Source organism: Lissotriton vulgaris, chromosome 3_1 (assembly GCF_964263255.1).
Source record: "Lissotriton vulgaris chromosome 3_1, aLisVul1.2, whole genome shotgun sequence".
Taxonomy (NCBI): Eukaryota; Metazoa; Chordata; class Amphibia; order Caudata; family Salamandridae; genus Lissotriton; species Lissotriton vulgaris.
The window spans coordinates 1,429,703,729-1,429,728,037 of NC_141689.1; the positions used below are offsets into that span (position 1 = coordinate 1,429,703,729).

At 49.0% G+C, this 24,309-nt stretch overlaps 3 protein-coding genes across 3 annotated transcripts in view; 2 read left to right on the forward strand and 1 right to left on the reverse strand.

Annotated features, from left to right (window-relative positions):
• ELP1 (elongator acetyltransferase complex subunit 1) overlaps nt 1–24,309 on the reverse strand; it is a 686,929-nt gene that overhangs the window by 292,389 nt on the left and 370,231 nt on the right. The window contains exons 24-25 of the mRNA XM_086963713.1: nt 22,382–22,467; nt 5,120–5,268 (exon numbers count right to left, since the gene is read on the reverse strand). Of these exons, the coding sequence (XP_086819839.1) occupies nt 5,120–5,268; nt 22,382–22,467 (235 nt within the window). The remainder of the gene's footprint in view (nt 1–5,119; nt 5,269–22,381; nt 22,468–24,309) is intronic.
• Nucleotides 1,940–4,224, forward strand: LOC147727999 (uncharacterized). Its single transcript, XM_086962764.1, has one exon. The coding sequence runs from the start codon at nt 1,940–1,942 to the stop codon at nt 2,594–2,596; it is 657 nt and encodes a 218-aa protein (XP_086818890.1). The 3' UTR covers nt 2,597–4,224.
• Nucleotides 2,645–4,224, forward strand: LOC147728000 (caspase-2-like). Its single transcript, XM_086961922.1, has one exon. It carries the CDS (start codon nt 2,645–2,647, stop codon nt 3,341–3,343), a length of 699 nt encoding a protein of 232 aa, XP_086818048.1. The 3' UTR covers nt 3,344–4,224.

Genomic DNA, 24,309 nt, shown 5'->3' on the forward strand with positions numbered 1-24,309 from the left:
CTATGAAAGTTCCAATACTGGAACCAAGTATAGGTGCTCCTCTGGAAGCCACTCTGATTTCAGAACAAGCTTCAGTGGGTCGAAAATAACAGAAGGGCATAGTGTTGCTGGAAGATCTGAAGGACCCATCTGATGTAATGGAGTGGACCTCTTGTAAAAAATGTTGACTTCTGCCTCCCACAGGATAGTTGTACCCCACTAAGGGCAAAGTAATGCAGCTTGAAGATAGATGCTGCAGGGAAGGGTGACTGGGAAGATCAGTTATCTGCACATAGACTGGCTGATGCCCATTCCCAGCCACGAAAAGACTGGTTTGACCGTAGCGGGGGTGGGGGAGCCTGGTGTTGCTTTTAAACCAATCCTTAGGAGAAGCCTTGGAAGGATTGAAACGGTCTTGAATGGTCAAAAAGTCCAGAGAATGTGCCATGGCGCTACTTTCCTTAAAGCATTCTAGGGAAGAATCAGCTTTTAGATAAAGAGGCAAAAAACATCAAAAAGCATATCCATAACAGATGTATGCACATCAAAAAAAAACCTGTGAATAGCATCCATGCAAGGGGACAGAGCGCACCATACTAGTACTAGCGGGTGGTAACAGATCTACTAGGAGCTCTAACAATCTACTACTTAAACCACAACGTTTCTCCAAGAAGAAAACATACAACCATACCTTCTCAGGAATGGCTCCCAGAATTTGGAACGCCTTGCCCCCAGAAACAAGACTTAATCCGTCCGCAGCTTTTTTTTTAAAAAGAAGTGAAATTGATTCTCTTGGACAAATTCACCTGAACCTTTTTATACACTCCTGTAAATATGTGCTGTTCTCTAATATTTACCACTACTGTATTCATCTAATTCATTGTACTTATATGATTTATGTCGATATATTTGCCCTGTAAAGCGCTCTGATACCCGCAAGGGTCTTGTTCGCACTATACAAAACCGTCAAAATAAATAAAATAAATAAACTGTTCACCCCAATCACTCCGTAGTATTCAGACCAGCACAAATCACATATTAGCCTATGACCATTTTGAATGATTTAAGTCAAGGTGGCCCTAAACTCTTCCAGGACAACCAGCAAAAGCTCGCAGGCGATGTCCATGGGGAGTGCATATAACAGCTAGTAGGCAAACCGCATTAGCCAACCTCAAGGCTAGGTTTACAGAAGAGAACACTTATTTCCCAATCCCATTAATCCTTTTCAACTCCTAGTCCAGAGGGTGGTCAAATGAAATTAATTAGGATTCACCTTGATCACAGACATTTGGGCCACTATTCTTTCAGTACTATGATGCTGCGTAAGAAAATCATGTTTACCAGGCAACTGTCTATGGCGTCTGGCCACTTGCCTGCTCACCAATAGGCAAGAGTAAAACTTAGATCAATTGCTCAGAACAGTGTCTGCTATAGCTTCACTGAATGGGAGTAATGGCTCAGAGGTCAGGTAAAGTAGTAGAAGTTTTGTAAGGCCATTTCTCGTAACTTCAATAGAAGATAATTTAGTTACAGGGACCTCGTAAGTATATCAAATTACCAAAGAAAAGGAAGCACCCTGTTCCATTGGCAGCCCAAGGGGAGAAATTAACCCTGTATCAAGGGAAGCATCAAGATCACTGGCCTCCTGTAAATCCATGTGTAAACTGTCTTCATCATAAAGTTAGGGTAAATCGTCCCAATTATCCTCACTGTAATTTCCAGATGGTGGTAAACTCTGGTCAGAATCAGATCCAAAAAGATGTTGGATTCTCTGAGGAAAGCTCTGCAGTAAAGGGAGGGTGTTGTCTGAATCAGGCTGTACTGGAACCAGGTGCACTGGAATGGAGTCGGAGTACGACCTCAGTCGTGGTCACAACAGGTTATGCTTGGGATTGGACCTCAGAGTCAAAACTGGATTCCCCTCTGGCAACAGTGACTTTGGGACCAGCACCTATGAAGAATGGCCAGTGCAGGTCTCAGTGCAGGAATAGAAGTTGGAAAAAGAGTAGGTGAAGAACCTGAGATGGGTTCCAGCGGCTCAGAGGGCACCAAGGATGGATCAACTGGTGGTAACACAGATGAAGGCCCCTGCAGATCGTTGGCATCTGAAGGCACACCAGAGGGAGCAGTAAGAGTGCCAAAAATACACAGCATGGCCCCCTTAAAGGCAACTATCTGCTGTCTTGTTGCAGAAGGCACAGAAAACAGGTGCAACAGGATCAACTGCGGGATCATTACCTCAGGGATCAGGAGTGATATCAAGTGGCACCTTAGTGTCGGGGGCGGGAGGATGCTGGGGGGCATGCAGGACGCCCACCAGCAGGCCTTGAAGAAGAACCGAGTGTCCCTGGCCAAGCAGCTGGAACTGGATGAACTCCTGGAGCTCCTGGTGGAAGAAGACGTCATCACCATGGTCATGAGGGAAGCCATTGAGGCCAAGAGTGGGAGTTTTAAGCAGAACATTGAGCTTCTGAACCTCCTGCCGAAGCGCGGGCCCCGGGCCTTTGAAGTCTTCTGTGAAACTCTACACGAGACCAAGCAGGGGCACCTGAAGCAGCTCCTGCAGAATGCTATCTGCAACCAAGAAGAGCACAGCATGAGGCGGACCAATAACTAGAGCTGCCCTTGTCTCTCCATCCAAGAGACCTACCCATCCGTCAAGAAGATGCGTTGGAGAGCACCCCCGGTAGAGACCTCCCTGGATGATGGTGATGGTCCCCCAACTGCCTTCTTGAAGCCCTGCTCCCCCGACTTCTACCGGATACACCTTTACTCTGCCTATCAAATGAAATCCAGACCCCGGGGCCAGGCCATCGTAATCAGCAATGTGCAGTTTGGTGGCAGCGGTGACCTGGAGTTCCGCTCAGGTGTCGATGTGGACCAAGCAGCACTGGAGAAGCTATTCTCCTCCATGGACTTCACAGTAAAGCTACTGGAGAACCAGACAGCAGAGGAGATGAAATGCCAGCTCAGGTTGTTCTCCCGCCATCCTGACCATCAGCAGGCCGATGCCTGCATCGTGGCTTTGCTCTCACATGGTGTGGAGGGGGCCGTTTATGGCACAGATGGCAGCTTGTTTCAGTTACATGAAGTGTTCCAGCTCTTTGACAATGCCAACTGCCCCAACCTGCAGAACAAGCCCAAAATGTTCTTCATCCAGGCATGCCGCGGAGAGGAGACTGGCCCTGGCGTGGACCAGCAGGATTGCAGAGGGCGCTCGGACTCACCTGGCTGTGAGGAGACGGATGCTGGCAAGGAAGAGAGCCTGCGTGTGCGACTGCCTACTCGCTCCGACATGATCTGTGGCTATGCCTGCTTGAAAGACACGGCAGCGCTGCGCAACACCAAGCGAGGCTCTTGGTAAATTGAGGCCTTAACATCTGTCTTTGCCGAGAACGCCCGATGCATGCATGTGGCTGATGTGCTGGTGAAGGTGAATGGCATGATCAAGGAGAGGGAAGGCTATGCTCCTGGCACGGAGTTCCACCGCTGCAAGGAGATGTCGGAGTACAGCAGCACCCTATGCAAGGACCTCTACCTCTTCCCTGGCCTGCCAGCATCCACAGAAGAGGCCTGACTGGCAGATGGGCACACTTTGCTAACCGTGCCACCTGAGTGCCCCAACAAAAGAGGCCTGACGGTCAGATGGGGCGCACTCTGCTGACTGTGCCTCTTCGGACTTCGTCGAATGGTCTTCTTTGAGGGCCAGTGGACATCAGGGCCCTGTTGCACACTGAGTTTGCCCTGTACCAGAGCAGGGTGAGGTATTGAGTGGGTGGCAGCAAGCCATGCTCTCACACTGTGCCACTGTGAGCAAGGCTTCTGACCAGATTCATAGCTCACATCACTGCCCATCCGTGGGGTTCGTTCTCTTACTCGAGCCCTCTGACGCGCCTGTAAGTCATTGTAGGGAAGTGAGGGCTCTCTGTAAATATCTCCGTTATTAACAATGCCTGTGGGGCACGCTGTGCTCCATCCCTTTTCTCTCTTTCATCCCACCAGGACACCTTGTGTTAAAAACCAAAGATTTCATAAGAATTAAGAAGAGATGGATATTTTTATATTTGTATTTTCTTCATCCACACGCTTTTTGCTATTCCTGTAATTTTTATGGCCAGTGTTCTTTGGGGAGGGCTTTTTATCTTCCTTTTATCCAGTGTTTATGCATTTCTGTACAGAAATCCAAAATTCCTGCCGTTGTGTTTTTTTAAAATAAATTCTTCATTGAGTTTAAAAAAAAAAAAAGTGGCACCTTAATACCCTCGCGACTTCTATTCAGACAGAGTAGAGGGATGGGGTTGAGTCCCGCTTCTCTTCTTGTGTTTTGCTTCAATTTATACTTCGACTTACCAGAGTGGAAGCAGGACATACGTGAGATTAGTAATGTCTTTGATTTCCTTTAACGTACAGCTTCGTTTCAAGGTCCTGGGTCGCTTCGGGTGTATGATGTCACACTCATCGCATAACTTGGAGCTGTACCCGATCCCAAATACCAAATGCACACCTCATAATGGGTTTGTTACCAATGTCTGTCACGGCATGGTGTGAACCCTGTAGTGTTAAGTGAGGCCATCTTTCCCTAGTACACAAAAAAAACTTGTCAAAACAGAAGAAAAAGTTGCAGAGCTCTGGATCCATGTTTGAAGGCAAGGAAAGAAAAGAACTGATGTTGGTGCACAGGGGTGGCATTTACATGCAGCTTCATACCATCACTTCCGGGATAAAACAAAGCCAAAGCAGAACCGTACAACACCACCTAGTGAAGTGTGGGGGCACTGCTATGAAAAACCTCTGGACGAAGTCTGGTGCCTGAGTAAAATTCAAAAAGTGACAAATCTGTGACTACAATTATCTGTCAGAAGGCTAATTAATCACAAACTCCCAACAAAAAAGAATATTCCAATAAAGAAACCAACTACAGGTCACATGGAGACCTGCAAAATTGGACCATTTGACACACAAAGTCAGGTGGATCCTTTTGGTGGCATGTTAAACAATTAATGGTGCATCATGCATAGTAAGAAAGGTCTTTATCTAAGTGGCTAACTGCAACTTCATCCAAAACTCTCACAGAAATCCAATCTAAATACATTAGAATGGTGCAAAATATTGCCAGCAAAGTCTCTAACTTCTAAATTACCTTCTGTGACTTCTCTGCCACCATGATGACAAGGTCAAAGTCATACGTTCCCAGTGAATGATCATACAACTCATTGACATCCACGAGGAACAACAGGTACTTTAGCGCGTCTTCTGCACTCACAGCATCAGCAGCAGATGGAGGATTCTCTGTGATGTGAAAAAATACAAAGTTAACAACACAAGCCAAGATTGTATGTCACAAAACAAAGAAGTATGTTGCAGATCGTGAAGGCTGGCTGTAGGAAGCTGGCTCTTTATTTATTGGACAGAAAATATGTACACTGTGGATAGAGTCCAGGCATACCCCAAATGGTTTACAGAGGCACAAATGACACCCCAAATGCTCTCGTTTGTGGTAGTGTGGTTGAGCGGTTATGCATATCAGAGGGTAGTGCTAAGCATTTATTGCACAAACAAAGGCAGAAAGTGAGACACCAACTTTTAAAAGTAACACTTATTTTTATATGAATTTAGATACCAAGATCATCGGAATGAGGGAAGTACTTTTAGAGTTATGAATTTTTATACGTTTCAAAAGTTGACAGAGCAATTTCTACAGTGGTAATGTTCTCAAGTGGGTGGAAAATACGTATGGCATTTGGGCACTTGTCAGCGATTTACAGACCCCTTCTCCTGAGCCTAAGGTGAGGAGGGGGCAAGGTCCAAGGCCACACCAACAGGTCACCTTGGGCGGCACGGGGCAGCCAGGTAGAGAAGTGTGCTACAGCATTGAGTGCCCTATTCACTTCAATGCAGATTGGTCAGGTTAGAAAGAGGCTGCAAGCAGGGTCTGGGGGCCAATCCGGGTGATCCCCAGGGTGCTCAAACCTTGAGGTGCTCAGGCACGTAGAGACACAGTTGGTACACTTCTCCTCGGGCTGTGGGGCTTGACTACAGTGAAGTATTTTGGTGTCGGGTCGCATGATGGAATCACTCACGACTGGAGGGGGCCTGCAGAAAGAAGCTGCAGGCAGTGACTGCAAGTCTAGTCTAGCGAAACCCAAGGATGGGTTTGGCTCTTGTGGATGTCAGGACCCCATGGGCACTGTCAGCTCATTTGGACTCGAGTTGTGGGGGACAGGTGCAGAGGTGCTTCGAGGTGTCAGGTGGAGGTGGTCGACGAATCACTTTTTGACTTGGTTTTACATAAGAGGGACAAACAAGACAGCTGGGCCACTCTTGGTGTGGGTCTCACTGTCTCTGAAGTCCCTCAACGTGCAATTTGGTTTCCCTTGGAGTTGGTGTGGGGCGTGGACACATCAAGCCTTGGCTGCTTCAAGGCTCCGGACCCAGGTATTGGTGCTGGGTGGCTCCGGTCGGCCCTGGCATCCCCACACTTGGAGGGAGGGCGGATCTGACTTGTAGGAGCAGGCGACCTCTTCCTGGGTGGCTGTAGCATTGGTAGTCCCGGTAAGCGGCAGGACGGTGAACCAGACCTTACGTCTATGGTGCCTGCGGCTGCAGAGGGGTAGCTCCTCTACTTCAAGGGAGTTTCTCTGGCGAAAGACAAAGCACTGGCAACCCTCCGGGTTCCTTGGAGTCTAAACAGCGGCAGGACAAGTTGGTTGCTTCACCAGCGTCCGGTGCAGCTGGCAGGGTTAGCGCCAAGTCAGATGTTACTTCTCTGTTCTCGGGTAAACAGTTTTCTTTGTCCACTCTTTCTTTGTGTTAGTCTAACCTGAGGTCCTGGGATCAGGGGTGCTACCTAAATGCAGTATTTAGGGGCGTTACAGGGAGTGTCATGAAGTAGTCAATGGGCTACCTACCTTGAGGATGACTACACCTTCTATATGATCACTTCCTGTGGGAACTGGCCATACCCCTAACCCAGAAGACCTAATTCCACCAAAAACCAAGATGATGGAATTTTTCCTAGTCATGTTCACTTCAGGTAACCCACCTTAGGGATAGTACTATCCTGAGGGTGAACACACCTCCTGACTGGCTAATTTTCCCACCTGTCCAGGTGCCAAATGGGTCCTAGGCAGGGGATGGTCTTTGCCCTGTCCGAGGGCAATCATGGTTGAATCACAGGTTGTAGAGGCCTTTGAAGCCTCCTCCATTGATATGCAGATCAACAGTCTTCCTGCTTGTAGGAGGTTTAAACACCTCCTGCTAGAGCAGACCTTGTGTCTGTTCTCTGAAAGCGGGGCTCTCACCTCCTGGGGGGGGGGGGGGGGGGGAGATTCAGAAACTGGTCTGTGGTGGCAGGCTGAACTGGACCAGTCAGCCAGCACACTAGAGGACTAGTTGGGTTCAAGGGGTACCACTAAGGTACCCTCCAGGTGCATGTATTAATACATCCGATTTAGAAAAGGGGGTGGTGATGAACAGAGTGTCTGAATTAAGCAGACCACTCTTACCCAGTCCAAAGATCAGGGCTTGATCCATCACCGTTATTTATCTCACTGCCCCATCCCAGCTCAGAACCTGGCTATATACAAATCAGTCTGTCCCTGGCCCAGTGCATCATGGGAACAGGGCAGACTAAACTACCAAGCCAATTCTTCACCAGAAAGGAGACAAGCTACCGGGGACCGGTTTCTGGCATTTCAGCCGTCTTCGGCCCGGCTTGCTTGAATCCTGATGGAGCAGTGAGAAAGGGACTCATGACTGAGTATACCCTGCCACACCTATAGTGGCCAAAACGATTTAGAAAAGGGGGTGGTGATGAACAGAGTGTCTGAATTAAGCAGACCACTCTTACCCAGTCCAAAGATCAGGGCTTGATCCATCACCGTTATTTATCTCACTGCCCCATCCCAGCTCAGAACCTGGCTATATGCAAATCAGTCTGTCCCTGGCCCAGTGCATCATGGGAACAGGGCAGACTAAACTACCAAGCCAATTCTTCACCAGAAAGGAGACAAGCTACCGGGGACCGGTTTCTGGCATTTCAGCCGTCTTCGGCCCGGCTTGCTTGAATCCTGATGGAGCAGTGAGAAAGGGACTCATGACTGAGTATACCCTGCCACACCTATAGTGGCCAAAACGATTTAGAAAAGGGGGTGGTGATGAACAGAGTGTCTGAATTAAGCAGACCACTCTTACCCAGTCCAAAGATCAGGGCTTGATCCATCACCGTTATTTATCTCACTGCCCCATCCCAGCTCAGAACCTGGCTATATGCAAATCAGTCTGTCCCTGGCCCAGTGCATCATGGGAACAGGGCAGACTAAACTACCAAGCCAATTCTTCACCAGAAAGGAGACAAGCTACCGGGGACCGGTTTCTGGCATTTCAGCCGTCTTCGGTCCGGCTTGCTTGAATCCTGATGGAGCAGTGAGAAAGGGACTCATGTCTGAGTATACCCTGCCACACCTATAGTGGCCAAAACGATTTAGAAAAGGGGGTGGTGATGAACAGAGTGTCTGAATTAAGCAGACCACTCTTACCCAGTCCAAAGATCAGGGCTTGATCCATCACCGTTATTTATCTCACTGCCCCATCCCAGCTCAGAACCTGGCTATATGCAAATCAGTCTGTCCCTGGCCCAGTGCATCATGGGAACAGGGCAGACTAAACTACCAAGCCAATTCTTCACCAGAAAGGAGACAAGCTACCGGGGACAGGTTTCTGGCATTTCAGCCGTCTTCGGCCCGGCTTGCTTGAATCCTGATGGAGCAGTGAGAAAGGAAATCATGTCTGAGTATACCCTGCCACACCTATAGTGGCCAAAACGATTTAGAAAAGGGGGTGGTGATGAACAGAGTGTCTGAATTAAGCAGACCACTCTTACCCAGTCCAAAGATCAGGGCTTGATCCATCACCGTTATTTATCTCACTGCCCCATCCCAGCTCAGAACCTGGCTATATGCAAATCAGTCTGTCCCTGGCCCAGTGCATCATGGGAACAGGGCAGACTAAACTACCAAGCCAATTCTTCACCAGAAAGGAGACAAGCTACCGGGGACCGGTTTCTGGCATTTCAGCCGTCTTCGGCCCGGCTTGCTTGAATCCTGATGGAGCAGTGAGAAAGGGACTCATGTCTGAGTATACCCTGCCACACCTATAGTGGCCAAAACGATTTAGAAAAGGGGGTGGTGATGAACAGAGTGTCTGAATTAAGCAGACCACTCTTACCCAGTCCAAAGATCAGGGCTTGATCCATCACCGTTATTTATCTCACTGCCCCATCCCAGCTCAGAACCTGGCTATATGCAAATCAGTCTGTCCCTGGCCCAGTGCATCATGGGAACAGGGCAGACTAAACTACCAAGCCAATTCTTCACCAGAAAGGAGACAAGCTACTGGTGCAGTGAGCTAAAAAACGGTGTTGGATCTAGCCCTGATCTCTTGACTGGGTGAGAGCTTTCTGCTTAATTCAGAGACTCTGTCCCTCACCACCCCTTGTTGTAAATAATTTTGTCCACCCTAAGCGTGGAAGGGTATTCTCAGATGTGAGACCCTTGCTCATTGCACCATCAGGATTCAAGCAAACCGGGCCGAAGACGGCTGTAATGCCAGAAACCGGTCCCCGGGAGCTTGTTTCCTTCCCAGTGTAAGAATTGGCTTTTGTAGTTTGGTTTGCTCTGTTCCCATCATGCACTGGGACAGGAACAGACTAATTTGCATACAGCCAGGTTCTGAAACTGGGATGGTGCCGTGAGCTAAAAAACGGTGTTGGATCTAGCCCTGATCTCTTGACTGGGTGAGAGCTTTCTGCTTAATTCAGAGACTCTGTCCCTCACCACCCCTTGTTGTAAATAATTTTGTCCACCCTAAGCGTGGAAGGGTATTCTCAGATGTGAGACCCTTGCTCATTGCACCATCAGGATTCAAGCAAACCGGGCCGAAGACGGCTGTAATGCCAGAAACCGGTCCCCGGGAGCTTGTTTCCTTCCCAGTGTAAGAATTGGCTTTTGTAGTTTGGTTTGCCCTGTTCCCATCATGCACTGGGACAGGAGCAGACTAATTTGCATACAGCCAGGTTCTGAAACTGGGATGGTGCAGTGAGCTAAAAAACGGTGTTGGATCTAGCCCTGATCTCTTGACTGGGTGAGAGCTTTCTGCTTAATTCAGAGACTCTGTCCCTCACCACCCCTTGTTGTAAATAATTTTGTCCACCCTAAGCGTGGAAGGGTATTCTCAGATGTGAGACCCTTGCTCATTGCACCATCAGGATTCAAGCAAACCAGGCCGAAGACGGCTGTAATGCCAGAAACCGGTCCCCGGGAGCTTGTTTCCTTCCCAGTGTAAGAATTGGCTTTTGTAGTTTGGTTTGCCCTGTTCCCATCATGCACTGGGACAGGAACAGACTAATTTGCATACTGCCAGGTTCTGAAACTGGGATGGTGCAGTGAGCTAAAAAACGGTGTTGGATCTAGCCCTGATCTCTTGACTGGGTGAGAGCTTTCTGCTTAATTCAGAGACTCTGTCCCTCACCACCCCTTGTTGTAAATAATTTTGTCCACCCTAAGCGTGGAAGGGTATTCTCAGATGTGAGACCCTTGCTCATTGCACCATCAGGATTCAAGCAAACCGGGCCGAAGACGGCTGTAATGCCAGAAACCGGTCCCCGGGAGCTTGTTTCCTTCCCAGTGTAAGAATTGGCTTTTGTAGTTTGGTTTGCCCTGTTCCCATCATGCACTGGGACAGGAACAGACTAATTTGCATACAGCCAGGTTCTGAAACTGGGATGGTGCAGTGAGCTAAAAAACGGTGTTGGATCTAGCCCTGATCTCTTGACTGGGTGAGAGCTTTCTGCTTAATTCAGAGACTCTGTCCCTCACCACCCCTTGTTGTAAATAATTTTGTCCACCCTAAGCGTGGAAGGGTATTCTCAGATGTGAGACCCTTGCTCATTGCACCATCAGGATTCAAGCAAACCGGGCCGAAGGCGGCTGTAATGCCAGAAACCGGTCCCCGGGAGCTTGTTTCCTTCCCAGTGTAAGAATTGGCTTTTGTAGTTTGGTTTGCCCTGTTCCCATCATGACCTGGGACAGGAACAGACTAATTTGCATACAGCCAGGTTCTGAAACTGGGATGGTGCAGTGAGCTAAAAAACGGTGTTGGATCTAGCCCTGATCTCTTGACTGGGTGAGAGCTTTCTGCTTAATTCAGAGACTCTGTCCCTCACCACCCCTTGTTGTAAATAATTTTGTCCACCCTAAGCGTGGAAGGGTATTCTCAGATGTGAGACCCTTGCTCATTGCACCATCAGGATTCAAGCAAACCGGGCCGAAGACGGCTGTAATGCCATAAACCGGTCCCCGGGAGCTTGTTTCCTTCCTAGTGTAAGAATTGGCTTTTGTAGTTTGGTTTGCCCTGTTCCCATCATGCACTGGGACAGGAACAGACTAATTTGCATACAGCCAGGTTCTGAAACTGGGATGGTGCAGTGAGCTAAAAAACGGTGTTGGATCTAGCCCTGATCTCTTGACTGGGTGAGAGCTTTCTGCTTAATTCAGAGACTCTGTCCCTCACCACCCCTTGTTGTAAATAATTTTGTCCACCCTAAGCGTGGAAGGGTATTCTCAGATGTGAGACCCTTGCTCATTGCACCATCAGGATTCAAGCAAACCGGGCCGAAGACGGCTGTAATGCCAGAAACCGGTCCCCGGGAGCTTGTTTCCTTCCCAGTGTAAGAATTGGCTTTTGTAGTTTGGTTTGCCCTGTTCCCATCATGCACTGGGACAGGAACAGACTAATTTGCATACAGCCAGGTTCTGAAACTGGGATGGTGCAGTGAGCTAAAAACCGGTGTTGGATCTAGCCCTGATCTCTTGACTGGGTGAGAGCTTTCTGCTTAATTCAGAGACTCTGTCCCTCACCACCCCTTGTTGTAAATAATTTTGTCCACCCTAAGCGTGGAAGGGTATTCTCAGATATGAGACCCTTGCTCATTGCACCATCAGGATTCAAGCAAACCGGGCCGAAGACGGCTGTAATGCCAGAAACCGGTCCCCGGGAGCTTGTTTCCTTCCGAGTGTAAGAATTGGCTTTTGTAGTTTGGTTTGCCCTGTTCCCATCATGCACTGGGACAGGAACAGACTAATTTGCATACAGCCAGGTTCTGAAACTGGGATGGTGCAGTGAGCTAAAAAACGGTGTTGGATCTAGCCCTGATCTCTTGACTGGGTGAGAGCTTTCTGCTTAATTCAGAGACTCCCTCCCTCACCACCCCTTGTTGTAAATAATTTTGTCCACCCTAAGCGTGGAAGGGTATTCTCAGATGTGAGACCCTTGCTCATTGCACCATCAGGATTCAAGCAAACCGGGCCGAAGACGGCTGTAATGCCAGAAACCGGTCCCCGGGAGCTTGTTTCCTTCCCAGTGTAAGAATTGGCTTTTGTAGTTTGGTTTGCCCTGTTCCCATCATGCACTGGGACAGGAACAGACTAATTTGCATACAGCCAGGTTCTGAAACTGGGATGGTGCAGTGAGCTAAAAAACGGTGTTGGATATAGCCCTGATCTCTTGACTGGGTGAGAGCTTTCTGCTTAATTCAGAGACTCTGTCCCTCACCACCCCTTGTTGTAAATAATTTTGTCCACCCTAAGCGTGGAAGGGTATTCTCAGATGTGAGACCCTTGCTCATTGCACCATCAGGATTCAAGCAAACCGGGCCGAAGACGGCTGTAATGCCAGAAACCGGTCCCCGGGAGCTTGTTTCCTTCCCAGTGTAAGAATTGGCTTTTGTAGTTTGGTTTGCCCTGTTCCCATCATGCACTGGGACAGGAACAGACTAATTTGCATACAGCCAGGTTCTGAAACTGGGATGGTGCAGTGAGCTAAAAAACGGTGTTGGATCTAGCCCTGATCTCTTGACTGGCTGAGAGCTTTCTGCTTAATTCAGAGACTCTGTCCCTCACCACCCCTTGTTGTAAATAATTTTGTCCACCCTAAGCGTAGAAGGGTATTCTCAGATGTGAGACCCTTGCTCATTGCACCATCAGGATTCAAGCAAACCGGGCCGAAGACGGCTGTAATGCCAGAAACCGGTCCCCGGGAGCTTGTTTCCTTCCCAGTGTAAGAATTGGCTTTTGTAGTTTGGTTTGCCCTGTTCCCATCATGCACTGGGACAGGAACAGACTAATTTGCATACAGCCAGGTTCTGAAACTGGGATGGTGCAGTGAGCTAAAAAACGGTGTTGGATCTAGCCCTGATCTCTTGACTGGGTGAGAGCTTTCTGCTTAATTCAGAGACTCTGTCCCTCACCACCCCTTGTTGTAAATAATTTTGTCCACCCTAAGCGTGGAAGGGTATTCTCAGATGTGAGACCCTTGCTCATTGCACCATCAGGATTCAAGCAAACCGGGCCGAAGACGGCTGTAATGCCAGAAACCGGTCCCCGGGAGCTTGTTTCCTTCCCAGTGTAAGAATTGGCTTTTGTAGTTTGGTTTGCCCTGTTCCCATCATGCACTGGGACAGGAACAGACTAATTTGCATACAGCCAGGTTCTGAAACTGAGATGGTGCAGTGAGCTAAAAAACGGTGTTGGATCTAGCCCTGATCTCTTGACTGGGTGAGAGCTTTCTGCTTAATTCAGAGACTCTGTCCCTCACCACCCCTTGTTGTAAATAATTTTGTCCACCCTAAGCGTGGAAGGGTATTCTCAGATGTGAGACCCTTGCTCATTGCACCATCAGGATTCAAGCAAACCGGGCCGAAGACGGCTGTAATGCCAGAAACCGGTCCCCGGGAGCTTGTTTCCTTCCCAGTGTAAGAATTGGCTTTTGTAGTTTGGTTTGCCCTGTTCCCATCATGCACTGGGACAGGAACAGACTAATTTGCATACAGCCAGGTTCTGAAACTGGGATGGTGCAGTGAGCTAAACAACGGTGTTGGATCTAGCCCTGATCTCTTGACTGGGTGAGAGCTTTCTGCTTAATTCAGAGACTCTGTCCCTCACCACCCCTTGTTGTAAATAATTTTGTCCACCCTAAGCGTGGAAGGGTATTCTCAGATGTGAGACCCTTGCTCATTGCACCATCAGGATTCAAGGAAACCGGGCCGAAGACGGCTGTAATGCCAGAAACCGGTCCCCGGGAGCTTGTTTCCTTCCCAGTGTAAGAATTGGCTTTTGTAGTTTGGTTTGCCCTGTTCCCATCATGCACTGGGACAGGAACAGACTAATTTGCATACAGCCAGGTTCTGAAACTGGGATGGTGCAGTGAGCTAAAAAACGGTGTTGGATCTAGCCCTGATCTCTTGACTGGGTGAGAGCTTTCTGCTTAATTCAGAGACTCTGTCCCTCACCACCCCTTGTTGTAAATAATTTTGTCCACCCTAAGCGTGGAAGGGTATTCTCAGATGTGAGACCCTTGCTCATTGCACCATCAGTATTCAAGCAAACCGGGCCGAAGACGGCTGTAACGCCAGAAACCGGTCCCCGGGAGCTTGCTTCCTTCCCAGTGTAAGAATTGGCTTTTGTAGTTTGGTTTGCCCTGTTCCCATCATGCACTGGGACAGGAACAGACTAATTTGCATACAGCCAGGTTCTGAAACTGGGATGGGGCAGTGAGCTAAAAAACGGTGTTGGATCTAGCCCTGATCTCTTGACTGGGTGAGAGCTTTCTGCTTAATTCAGAGACTCTGTCCCTCACCACCCCTTGTTGTAAATAATTTTGTCCACCCTAAGCGTAGAAGGGTATTCTCAGATGTGAGACCCTTGCTCATTGCACCATCAGGATTCAAGCAAACCGGGCCGAAGACGGCTGTAATGCCAGAAACCGGTCCCCGGGAGCTTGTTTCCTTCCCAGTGTAAGAATTGGCTTTTGTAGTTTGGTTTGCCCTGTTCCCATCATGCACTGGGACAGGAACAGACTAATTTGCATACAGCCAGGTTCTGAAACTGGGATGGTGCAGTGAGCTAAAAAACGGTGTTGGATCTAGCCCTGATCTCTTGACTGGGTGAGAGCTTTCTGCTTAATTCAGAGACTCTGTCCCTCACCACCCCTTGTTGTAAATAATTTTGTCCACCCTAAGCGTGGAAGGGTATTCTCAGATGTGAAACCCTTGCTCATTGCACCATCAGGATTCAAGCAAACCGGGCCGAAGACGGCTGTAATGCCAGAAACCGGTCCCCGGGAGCTTGTTTCCTTCCCAGTGTAAGAATTGGCTTTTGTAGTGTGGTTTGCCCTGTTCCCATCATGCACTGGGACAGGAACAGACTAATTTGCATACAGCCAGGTTCTGAAACTGAGATGGTGCAGTGAGCTAAAAAACGCAGTTGGATCTAGCCCTGATCTCTTGACTGGGTGAGAGCTTTCTGCTTAATTCAGAGACTCTGTCCCTCACCACCCCTTGTTGTAAATAATTTTGTCCACCCTAAGCGTGGAAGGGTATTCTCAGATGTGAGACCCTTGCTCATTGCACCATCAGGATTCAAGCAAACCGGGCCGAAGACGGCTGTAATGCCAGAAACCGGTCCCCGGGAGCTTGTTTCCTTCCCAGTGTAAGAATTGGCTTTTGTAGTTTGGTTTGCCCTGTTCCCATCATGCACTGGGACAGGAACAGACTAATTTGCATACAGCCAGGTTCTGAAACTGGGATGGTGCAGTGAGCTAAAAAACGGTGTTGGATCTAGCCCTGATCTCTTGACTGGGTGAGAGCTTTCTGCTTAATTCAGAGACTCTGTCCCTCACCACCCCTTGTTGTAAATAATTTTGTCCACCCTAAGCGTGGAAAGGTATTCTCAGATGTGAGACCCTTGCTCATTGCACCATCAGGATTCAAGCAAACCGGGCCGAAGACGGCTGTAATGCCAGAAACCGGTCCCCGGGAGCTTGTTTCCTTCCCAGTGTAAGAATTGGCTTTTGTAGTTTGGTTTGCCCTGTTCCTATCATGCACTGGGACAAAAACAGACTAATTTGCATACAGCCAGGTTCTGAAACTGGGATGGTGCAGTGAGCTAAAAAACGGTGTTGGATCTAGCCCTGATCTCTTGACTGGGTGAGAGCTTTCTGCTTAATTCAGAGACTCTGTCCCTCACCACCCCTTGTTGTAAATAATTTTGTCCACCCTAAGCGTGGAAGGGTATTCTCAGATGTGAGACCCTTGCTCATTGCACCATCAGGATTCAAGCAAACCGGGCCGAAGGCGGCTGTAATGCCAGAAACCGGTCCCCGGGAGCTTGTTTCCTTCCCAGTGTAAGAATTGGCTTTTGTAGTTTGGTTTGCCCTGTTCCCATCATGACCTGGGACAGGAACAGACTAATTTGCATACAGCCAGGTTCTGAAACTGGGATGGTGCAGTGAGCTAAAAAACGGTGTTGGATCTAGCCCTGATCTCTTGACTGGGTGAGAGCTTTCTGCTTAATTCAGAGACTCTGTCCCTCACCACCCCTTGTTGTAAATAATTTTGTCCACCCTAAGCGTGGAAGGGTATTCTCAGATGTGAGACCCTTGCTCATTGCACCATCAGGATTCAAGCAAACCGGGCCGAAGACGGCTGTAATGCCAGAAACCGGTCCCCGGGAGCTTGTTTCCTTCCCAGTGTAAGAATTGGCTTTTGTAGTTTGGTTTGCCCTGTTCCCATCATGCACTGGGACAGGAACAGACTAATTTGCATACAGCCAGGTTCTGAAACTGGGATGGTGCAGTGAGCTAAAAAACGGTGTTGGATCTAGCCCTGATCTCTTGACTGGGTGAGAGCTTTCTGCTTAATTCAGAGACTCTGTCCCTCACCACCCCTTGTTGTAAATAATTTTGTCCACCCTAAGCGTGGAAGGGTATTCTCAGATGTGAGACCCTTGCTCATTGCACCATCAGGATTCAAGCAAACCGGGCCGAAGACGGCTGTAATGCCAGAAACCGGTCCCCGGGAGCTTGTTTCCTTCCCAGTGTAAGAATTGGCTTTTGTAGTTTGGTTTGCCCTGTTCCCATCATGCACTGGGACAGGAACAGACTAATTTGCATACAGCCAGGTTCTGAAACTGGGATGGTGCAGTGAGCTAAAAAACGGTGTTGGATCTAGCCCTGATCTCTTGACTGGGTGAGAGCTTTCTGCTTAATTCAGAGACTCTGTCCCTCACCACCCCTTGTTGTAAATAATTTTGTCCACCCTAAGCGTGGAAGGGTATTCTCAGATGTGAGACCCTTGCTCATTGCACCATCAGGATTCAAGCAAACCAGGCCGAAGACGGCTGTAATGCCAGAAACCGGTCCCCGGGAGATTGTTTCCTTCCCAGTGTAAGAATTGGCTTTTGTAGTTTGGTTTGCCCTGTTCCCATCATGCATTGGGACAGGAACAGACTAATTTGCATACAGCCAGGTTCTGAAACTGGGATGGTGCAGTGAGCTAAAAAACGGTGTTGGATCTAGCCCTGATCTCTTGACTGGGTGAGAGCTTTCTGCTTAATTCAGAGACTCTGTCCCTCACCACCCCTTGTTGTATTAATACATCCATCACTGGAATAAGTGTGGGTTTATTAATACAAGGTGTTTGATACCAAACACCATAGGTTTCAGTGAAACCATTATGGAACTGGGAAACTAATTTTGACCAGTTCCAGATACATACCTTAAGATGGCTTCCCTGTTCACGTGTACTGTCAGTATTTGAACTGGTAAGCATAGGGGCATATCTGCTCATACACATAAGCCCTCACATGCAATATAATGCACCCAGCCTTAGGGCTGTAAGGCCTGCTGTAGGGGTGACTTACAAATATTACACTCAGGTGGGTGCCATGTAGTGTTTTCACTTTTTAGTGCACCTTGTCACGCAGCCGGTAGTGGCAGTCTGTATTACTCTAGTGCTGGGTCCCTTAGAGTGGCACAAGATATGCTGTGGCTTTTAGGGCTGCTCTTTAGAACCTATGCCCTAGATACCAGGAGTACCAATTACTGGGGACTGACAGAGGTGCTAAAGCCCTGGCTAATTTGGGATCAATTGACCAGTGCCTTATTTAGAGGATAGAGTACTGGAACTGGGGACCTTGGTTAGCATGAACCCGTGCACTCCAGTCAAAGTTGCATCAAATACCAGACGAAAAATGAGGAGACTACTGCAACAAACACCCAGTTTCCTACACTGGCTCACTGTACCTTTTTGCTCTTACCACCACCTCTCCACTTCCCTCCCTCTAACTGTCAATTAGTTCTCTCACATCGATCCACTTTTTAACATTTGTTCGCCTTGTCCACCTTCAACCCTAGCCATAATCTCTCCTACCTAGGCACACTGTTTTGGTGCTAGACAAACTCCCTCATCCCTGAGCTACCTTCCCATACGTCTATCCAAAACTCTAACACACCCTAAATCTTTCTCCCTTATTCACCTTCTCATACACTCTCTCGTCCTAACCATTTTCCCTACATCCAATCTAATATTCCACAGCTACTCAGAGCAGTTGGGTAAATTGTACATTAAGCCAGAAATGACCTATTTAAAAAGTTGTTTTAATCAGAGGCATGTGTAGGCGCATATTCTCCTATAAAATAGCATCAAAATATTTTTTGAAATGTTAATTCTACTGCACTGGGAAATCTTGAAATCTAACGAAAGGGTAGTAGACATGAAGGGGCCAAAGGACTTGATAGAACCAGCTGAATTAACTGGTTTCACATGCACTGAATGACTGATGATGCTCTGTTTGCATTTCAGTCTGTCTCTGCAAGATTAATGCAGGCATTTCCTAATTCATCACCACAAGTATTTATTCACAGCATGGCAGCAAAATGCACAATCATTTAACATGTTTTATGTATTACAGAAGTGCCCTCTTTGATGTTGTTTGTATTGTTATAGCGTTGCATACTAAAGATTATTTAAATTAAAATACATCTTATTAGAATTAATAGTCATCAAAATGAGATTCCCTTCATTTGTTGTAAGCTTCAAATATAAAGAAAACAACAAACAAACAGGCAAGGGAAGCAATAATTCGGACAGCAGCCTCCAGTGTCTTCTAGATTTAAAAATGCAGGCACGGATGATTTTTGTGGGAGAATTGGCACAAAAAGGCGCGACCTCTGACCCTGCTTGCAGGCAGGTCGCTCCCCATGCCACCACACGGCCGCCAGCTGCCTCGTACCTGCTCCCTGCCACCCGCCTGTTTTCCCGCCGTTTCCCGTTCCTTCCCGCTGCTGTGTCCCTGCGGCCCCGCCCCCTTGCTCCCCATTGGCCTGCCCGCTCCCGCCTCCCAGTTGCTCCTCCCTCCCTATCACCCTCTTATGGAGGCCACGCAGCGGCCGGTGCGCCAAAGGCAAGCCCGTCGGCGCCCATCCGTGCCTGGACCGCGCCCAGCGCCAGAACCCCTGGACCCCGCAAACGCAACAACATCAGACTCTGGTACGATGCCAGCACCCTCTACACACTCAACGCTGGCCGAAACCACACCTGCTTCCAAGCCGCCCCGAAGTGGACTCGCAGACCTTTCTCCTGCCACACCTGCAGCTTCACCTGCGACAGAGCCACCAAACCTCCAAGGACTGGACCCAACCACCTCCGCTGCATACTCCTCAACACCCGCTCCGCACGCAAACACGCCGTCGAGCTCTGGGATCTGCTCGACATCTCCGCCCCAGACGTGGCCTTCCTGACTGAGACTTGGTGGAACGACTCCTCGGTGCCCCACATCGCCATAACCCTCCTGGACGGCTACAAGTTCACCCGCAGGAATCGCGCCAACGGAATCGGAGGAGGAATAGCCATCGTCCACAAGTCCACCCTCAAGGTCGCCACCCACGCAGACGACACCCTCAACACCGCCGAACACCTGCACTTCCGGATCCACACCGACCCCAACACCACCCTCAGAGGAACACTCATCTACAGAACTCCTCGACCCGAGCTCAATTCAGCGACTCCATCGCCAACCTCGCCAGCACCCACGCACTCGCCTCCACGGACTACATCCTCCTCGGGGACCTGAATTTCCACCTCGAGAACAACAACAACGCCAACTCCGCCACCCTGATCGACAACCTCACCAACCTCGGCCACAGACAACTCGTCACCGCACCCACCCACACCGCTGGCCACACGCTGGACCCCGTCTTCTCCACAGGCACCCACGTCACCTTCGACCATAACCACAGACCTTCACTGGACCGACCACCGATGCATCCATTTCACCTTCAATAAACCAACCACGCACCACCGAACCCAACAGCTACCTCGCCGCTGCTGGAGCAAACTCACCGAAGACCAGCTGATCACCACCCTCGCCCAAAACCCACCCACTGACCCCACCGACCCCACCAACCCAGACACCGCAGCCCGCAACCTCAGACAGTGGATCGACGACTGCGCCAACACCCTCGCCCCACTCAAGAAACCCTCCAATAACCACGCCTGCAAGAGAGCCACCTGGTTTACTGACAAGCTGCAGATCTGCAAACGCGCATGTCAGAAACTGGAGAAGATATGGCTCCATGAACGCACTTCGGACAATTACGCAGCCCACAAGAACGCTACCCGCAGACATCACCCCCTCATCAGATTAGCCAAGAGATCCTCCTTCAAAGTCTGCCTGGATAACGCCGCACACAACAGCAAAGAGCTTTTCAGCATCGTAAAGGAACTCTCCAACCCCAGCGCCAACGCCAACGACATACCACCCTCACAAGAACTGTGCAACTCACTGACCATCTTCTTCCACCGCAAGATCACTGACATCCATGACAGTTTCAACACCATGACCGACGGACTACGCCAGACCCCACCTCCCCTGTGAATACCACCAGCGCCAACCGCCTGACATCCTGGTCCAACGTCAACGACGACGAGACATGCAAGGTCATGAACTCCATCCACTCAGGATCTCCGTCAGACCCATGCCCACACCACTTATTCAACAAAGCAGACGCTGCCATCGCACCCCAACTACAGCAGGTCATCAACATCTCCTTCAAAATAGCGACATTCCCGGAAAGCTGGAACCACGCCGAAATCAACGCCCTCCTCAAGAAGCCCAAGGCGGACCCCAAGGACTCAAGAACTTACGGCCCATCTCCCTGCTCCCATTCCTGGCGAAGGTCATTGAGAAAATCGTCATCATGCAACTGGCCCGCCACCTGGAAGACAACAACATCTTGGACCCATCCCAGTCCGGGTTCAGACGAAACTACAGCACCAAGACAACCCTCATCGCCGCCACAGACGACATCAGGCGCCAACTAGACAACGACGAAACATCAGCCCTCATCCTCCTGGACCTGTCAGCCGCCTTCGACACGGTCTGCCATCGCACTCTGAAGACACGTCTCCTAGAAGCCGGAATCCAAGAGAAGGCCCTTGACTGGACCACGTCCTTCCTCTCCGGCAGAACCCAGAGCGTCCGCCTCCTGCCCTTCCAATCCGAGGCCACCGACATCATCTGCGGCGTCCCCGAGGGCTCATCCTTCAGCCCGACGCTGTTCAACGTCTACATGGCCCCCCTCGCCCAAGTGGCCCGCCAAAACGACCTCAATATCATCTCCTACGCTGACGACACCCAGCTCATCCTCTCCCTCACCAAGGACCCGCACACCGCCAAAACCAACCTCCACGAGGGAATGAAGGCCGTCACCGACTGGATGAGGAACAGCCGTCTGAAGCTGAACTCGGACAAGACGGAGGTACTCATCCTCTGACCCACCCCCTCAGCCTGGGACGACTCCTGGTGGCCAACCTCACTGGGAACAGCACGGGCACCCACCGACCATGCACGCAACCTAGGATTCATCCTCGACTCCTCCCTCTCCATGTCTAAACAGGTCAACGCCGTCTCCTCCTCCTGCTACCACATGCTCCGCAGGATCTACAAGTGGATCCCGACCGAAACAAGAAGAACGGTGACACAGGCCCTCGTCAGCAGCAGACTGGATTATGGCAACGCACTCTACGCAGAAATCCCAGCCAAACACCTACGACGACTACAACGCATCCAAAGCGCCTCCGCCCCCGACTGATCGTCAACGTCCCCGGCGGCAGCCACATCACCCCCCACCTGTGACCTACACTGGCTCCCCGTCGACAAGAGGATCACCTTCAAGCTCCTCACCCACACACACAAAGCACTCCACAACACCCGACCTTCCTACCTGAACAGCAGACTCAGCTTCTAGACCCCCACCCGCCAGCTCAGCTCCGCCAGCCTCGCCCTCGCCGCTGTTCCCCGCATCCAGCGAACAACCTCCGGGGGCAGATCGTTCTCCAACCCACCGCCAAGACATGGAACACCCTCCCGACCCACCTACAGCAGACCCAAGAACGACTCGCCTTCAGAAGACTCCTCAAGACCTGGCTCTAAAACCAAGCCTTCTTTTTCTGCATTTAGCTACATTCAACAGTTACACATTAGTAGATGATGAACAGTGAGAGAAGTACCTCTAAGTTCATGAACCTTCTGCAGAGCAACCTCCAGTTCTGGGTTACTTTTCTTCACATAAGATGTCAAAATAGATAAGCAGTATCTGGGGGAGTGAAAAACGAGAAATGATTTAGCTCATGAACAAAATGATCTGCAACTGACTACCAATAATAGTAATGTGGTACAAAAAAAGCCAAAGGTCCCCTCCTGTATCTTTCTCTCCTACCTCACGATACCCTTTTTGCGTCTTTCTCTTTTTACCCTGCACAGCACGTGCCTACTACCATAAACTTTGGCAGCTGGAGCCCAAGGAAACATCCATCGGCCGTCAAAAGTCAGTTTCAACTTGCCAGATGGAATAAATGGCCAATCTAGCCCTGATTCACCCTCATTTGAAACCAATGCATTATTATTGTTAAAACATTTGTTATGAAACTAGTGCAATTATCAATGAATATTATGAGAAAGTCAGAGCATTGACCACACTGTGCCTTTTAAGCTATGTAGTGTGTAACTGGGAAATCTGCAGTATTTCATCATGGACAAAATATTAGACCATTTCCGAGCCATTCTGTTGCTGCTTGGGGTCTTGGAACACTGTCTATTGGTTGTGTTTAAATCATTAGTCGATTGTTCGTAGGCGGGGCAGAACCTTCGAACAATCCTCCCAAAAATATAAATGTGTGACCAGTGGATTAGTGTTTAGGTTGAGGTGTGTTCATGTTCGACTATGATGTACGCATGTCTTCTCACTCTTGGTATCAGTGTATTTTCTGCGCCACTGTTAATTGATTCCCAGGACTTTAACTGATATGTAAAAAAAAAAAATGTAAATCCAGTATTTGTAAAGCGCACAGCTACCTGGAGGCATCCTGGCGCTGGGGGCCGTTGGGAAGATTGAGCAAGCTATTGCCCAGAGTCACATCGTGCTGGGCAGACCCCTGGTGCCTGATCCGGGGATCGAACCGTGATCCACAGCGTCCAGTGTCAGTCGCCCTGGCCTCGGCGCCACACCTCTTCCCTATACACTGACAGACACTGACCTCTTTTCCAACACATTGTGAAACAGTTAATGCAGACATTTTACTAACCTCACGATAGTAAAGAAAGTAAAAATTGATGAATACCTTAGAATCGATAAGAGTACACATTCGGGACATTTATTAATAGTGCAGTTCAAAAAACTAATCGAGACGAAGAAAACAGTGATTGATACCCTCCATCATGAAGCCAACAAAGACTATTTTAATGTGGGTAGAGATTCCTCTTACCTAGAAAGGAGCAACAATGTATATCATTCCTAAAACATGGATAGTATTCTCCTGATAATTATCGCCTACTAACATCCATCTATTACTTGGCAAAAATGTATGGTAAGCTACTATTAGGAAGAATATAGGTTTTGGTGGAATATTCTGGTCTCTGCTTTACAGGCATACTTCTTTGACTTTCACATTAAATGTGTCCCTGGTTTCGGTGCTACGTAAATTATCCTTATATACCTTCCGACTGCATTTAGTAATAGGTGGTTGCATAATTATTATGAGCTTGGATAAGGAAGGCATAGACTCTGATCTGTTAGGCCTGCTGGGCAAGGACCACATATCTAACTATGCCCAGGCACATCATGATGTATATTGTGTCTCAAAAGACCAGTTCTGATTATTTCGTCCACCAGGCTTGCTTTCCATCACCTATAAAATTCGTGTTGTTAATAAATGATAATCCTCTAGAGCACCTTTGAATGTTTAATCAGGTGCTTCGACTGAGAAAAACACCAACACTTTTCTTTGCAGATAAAGCAGTCTTAATATCTAATACCCCAAGGAGCTCAAATAGCTGCTAAATGGTTGCCACTTTAGTGCTTCAGCAAACGACTATTGGTACATGTTGTGAAAATGAAGGTTATGATTTAGAAAGCTTTGTGTGAATAAAAAGGGCTCTA

Bases quoted from the DNA above. Each gene is read 5' to 3' on its own strand.
- LOC147727999 (XM_086962764.1), top strand. From the start codon at position 1,940: ATGGCCAGTGCAGGTCTCAGTGCAGGAATAGAAGTTGGAAAAAGAGTA.
- LOC147728000 (XM_086961922.1), top strand. From the start codon at position 2,645: ATGCGTTGGAGAGCACCCCCGGTAGAGACCTCCCTGGATGATGGTGAT.